This window comes from Physeter macrocephalus, unplaced genomic scaffold (assembly GCF_002837175.3).
Source record: "Physeter macrocephalus isolate SW-GA unplaced genomic scaffold, ASM283717v5 random_1500, whole genome shotgun sequence".
In the NCBI taxonomy this organism is placed as follows: Eukaryota; Metazoa; Chordata; class Mammalia; order Artiodactyla; family Physeteridae; genus Physeter; species Physeter macrocephalus.
The window spans coordinates 1-2653 of record NW_021146499.1 but is presented as its reverse complement, the minus strand read 5'-3'; the positions used below and the strand labels follow the sequence as shown (position 1 = coordinate 2653).

The window sequence follows — 2653 nt, the reverse complement described above, 5'->3', positions numbered from 1 at the left end:
CGCGCGCAGCAACGGAGACCCAGCGCAGCCAAAAATAATTAAAAAACAACAAAAAACAGCAACTATAAATGATTCTAATACACCAGTGAATAAAAATCTACTTCTATACACAAGAAAGAAAAATGGAAAAATAATACAGCTACAGGGGTGACTCTAACAGGAAGCTGAGGTTGGGAGCCGACAGCTTGAGGAGGTTGAAGAGCCTTTGCCTTTCAGCCAGTAAGTCTTGGTTCTAAGACACATCCTAAGGACGTGAACGCTGTGCAGAGATGCAATTGTATCTCCCGCTCTACCGTTTAAAACAGAAGAACTGCAAATCGCCTAGACACCTGACAAAAGGAGAGCGGTCGTATGTAATGGATTCACGTAACAAGAAAGTGCAGCCAGAGTTGGGCAGAATAAACGCATATGTGCTGACAAGGAAAAATGCTGAAGACGCTTTGTTGCTGAATGAAAAAAGCAAATTATAACAGCAGCATCTGGAGATACCATTTTTGTTTTTTTTTTAAATATGTGTATTTGTAAAAATTATGAATACAAAGGCTATTGTAATGATATACACCAAAATGAATCTTTTGCTGGTGGAATTAGGATCTATTTCCTGTTTTTGCTCGTCTCTGCTCCCTACAATGAAAATATAACAGTTTCCTAAATACGTATACTAAAACTTAAATTTACAAAAGAGAAGGTTGTATCTATGGTGGGTACAGGGATGGAAAGGCACTCCATTCTGGGTCTGAAACTCCACAATGGCTTTCTCTGGAGAAGTGGCTACAGAAACACCAGGGCAGGGCAGTGCCCACCCCACCCCAGACCCGGCCACGAGACAGTACAGCAATGCCACCTGGTGGACACTGCTTGGCCGTCTCACGCTAACCCCTTTCTGGTTGGGGGACTCACAGGATGGGAAGAGGCCTGATGCTACATCCTCCCCATCCCAGCAGCTGGGCGCGAGAGGCTGGGCCGTGTCCTTACCGGTTGCATGGTGCCCCCTGCAAGGACCACCGCCCGGCATTCCTTTACCACCTGGGCAAAGTGCACGGCTGGATTCAGGAGCAGGAATTTGAGGCTGCTCTGACTGAGGCTGCCTAAAGAAAGACAGAGAAAGACAGCTACGTGGAGAAGGGCAGGTGCAGGCCCAACAGAGACCTCCGTCTGCCTGAGACAAAGGGGATGTCCGGTCGGGTCCACGTAGAAGCCATAAGAGATACAACCTTCTGTTTAAATTAGAGCCATCTCATCTCCAGGACAACCCTGAGGTAGATGGCAGGACTGTCTCCCTTTGCACACGAGGAACTGAGATTTAGGGAGAAACCGGTCCAAGTCACGCAGCTCATAGGTGACAGAGCCACGGCTCCGGCAGAGCCCACCTGACCTTCACACTGGGCTACGCGGGGTCTCTGGCAACCCCGCCCGAGACCAGCCAGCGCCCCGACACCTCTGCATCCCTGCCCACCCCCTGGACTACTGGCGTGGGTCACAGGTGGCCAGTTTTCACCCATCTCTGCGTCCTACGCTGCCGGGGTACCAGCTGGAAGTAAAGCAGCCTGGCTGCAGGCTGGCCCCTCCCAGGGTTACCTTGACGGCTCAGGATGACCCTGCCATCCTGGTTGGCGGTGGTGAGAGCTGCGAGGAAGCCTTCGACGTGCCTCAGCGGGGAAGCGGGCCGCGGCGCCCTGTCCTCCCCCTGCTCCGCGGGGGCTGCAGGAGCTGCACAGAGCAGAGGAAGGAGGAGGGTCTGGGAGCCCGGACCCTCCGGGAAGACCACGCGCGAGGAAGGCCAACTCCTGCCCAGGCTCCCGCGCCGACTCACCCGCAGTCGCCCCCGGCTGCAGGCTCTGCAGGAAGTGCTGGAACCCGGACAGCCTGGGCTGCTCCCCGGAGGGCGCCAGGACCGCCCCGTACCTCTCTGTGAAGCCGAGGAGCTGGGACAGGGATGAGAGCGGTGGTGGTGAGAGGGAGCCGGACGGGCCCCTCCCCGCCCCCGGCGAGCTGCCGCACGGCGGGCACGGAGACGGGGCCCGGAGGTTCGGCAGGGCAGGAGGAGAGAGGCACGGAGGACAGCGACGGGGGCCACCGCGCAGAGGGACGCGTACCTTTCTGCTGACCCTGCTCTTTTCACAGTAGCGCTGCACCTGCGAAAGCAAACCCGGCCGGAGGCGCCGGGAAAACAAATCCAGCTGGAGAAAGCCACCTTCCAACCGACAGGAGCAGGCCCACGCCGCCCCCCAGGTGCGGTGCCCGAAGCGCCTCTCGTGGTCGCGTCAGCCTCCTGCCCGAGGCCTCCCCTCTGCCAGTCCCCCCGCTGCGCGTGCACGCGCGCGCAGACACCGACACGCGCGCGCACACGGTGGCCTGCCACGGGAGGGCCTCGGCAGCACGGCACAGCCTCCCCTCTCTAAAGGTGCTCGGTGATGGCCACGTCCCCTCTGCTCTCCCGCAACATGACAGCAAAGCTGGGCCTTGAGGATTAAGAGGTAGTTTTTTAAAAATCCTATGAGCAAAAGCACAACACAAAAGGGAGAGCTGGGCTGGGCCAGGGGCATGTGGAGGAGCTCGGCCGTGAGCACGACGTGCAAGATGAGGGGTGGGGGCCCCTAAAGATCTCTGCAGAGGGGCCACCTTCCATCAAGATTCACTGGGGATGAGAAAA

At 57.3% G+C, this 2653-nt stretch overlaps 1 protein-coding gene across 1 annotated transcript in view; it reads right to left on the bottom strand.

Moving 5' to 3' along the window:
* LOC102993077 (putative ATP-dependent RNA helicase DDX11-like protein 8) overlaps positions 1–2264 on the bottom strand; it is a gene marked incomplete at its 5' end in the record, with an annotated part of 8483 nt that extends 6219 nt beyond the window's left edge. The window contains 5 exon segments of the mRNA XM_028486715.2: positions 976–1088; positions 1579–1710; positions 1814–2022; positions 2024–2073; positions 2076–2264. Of these exon segments, the coding sequence (XP_028342516.2) occupies positions 976–1088; positions 1579–1710; positions 1814–2022; positions 2024–2073; positions 2076–2264 (693 nt within the window).
* Positions 2265–2653: the final 389 nt, after the last annotated feature.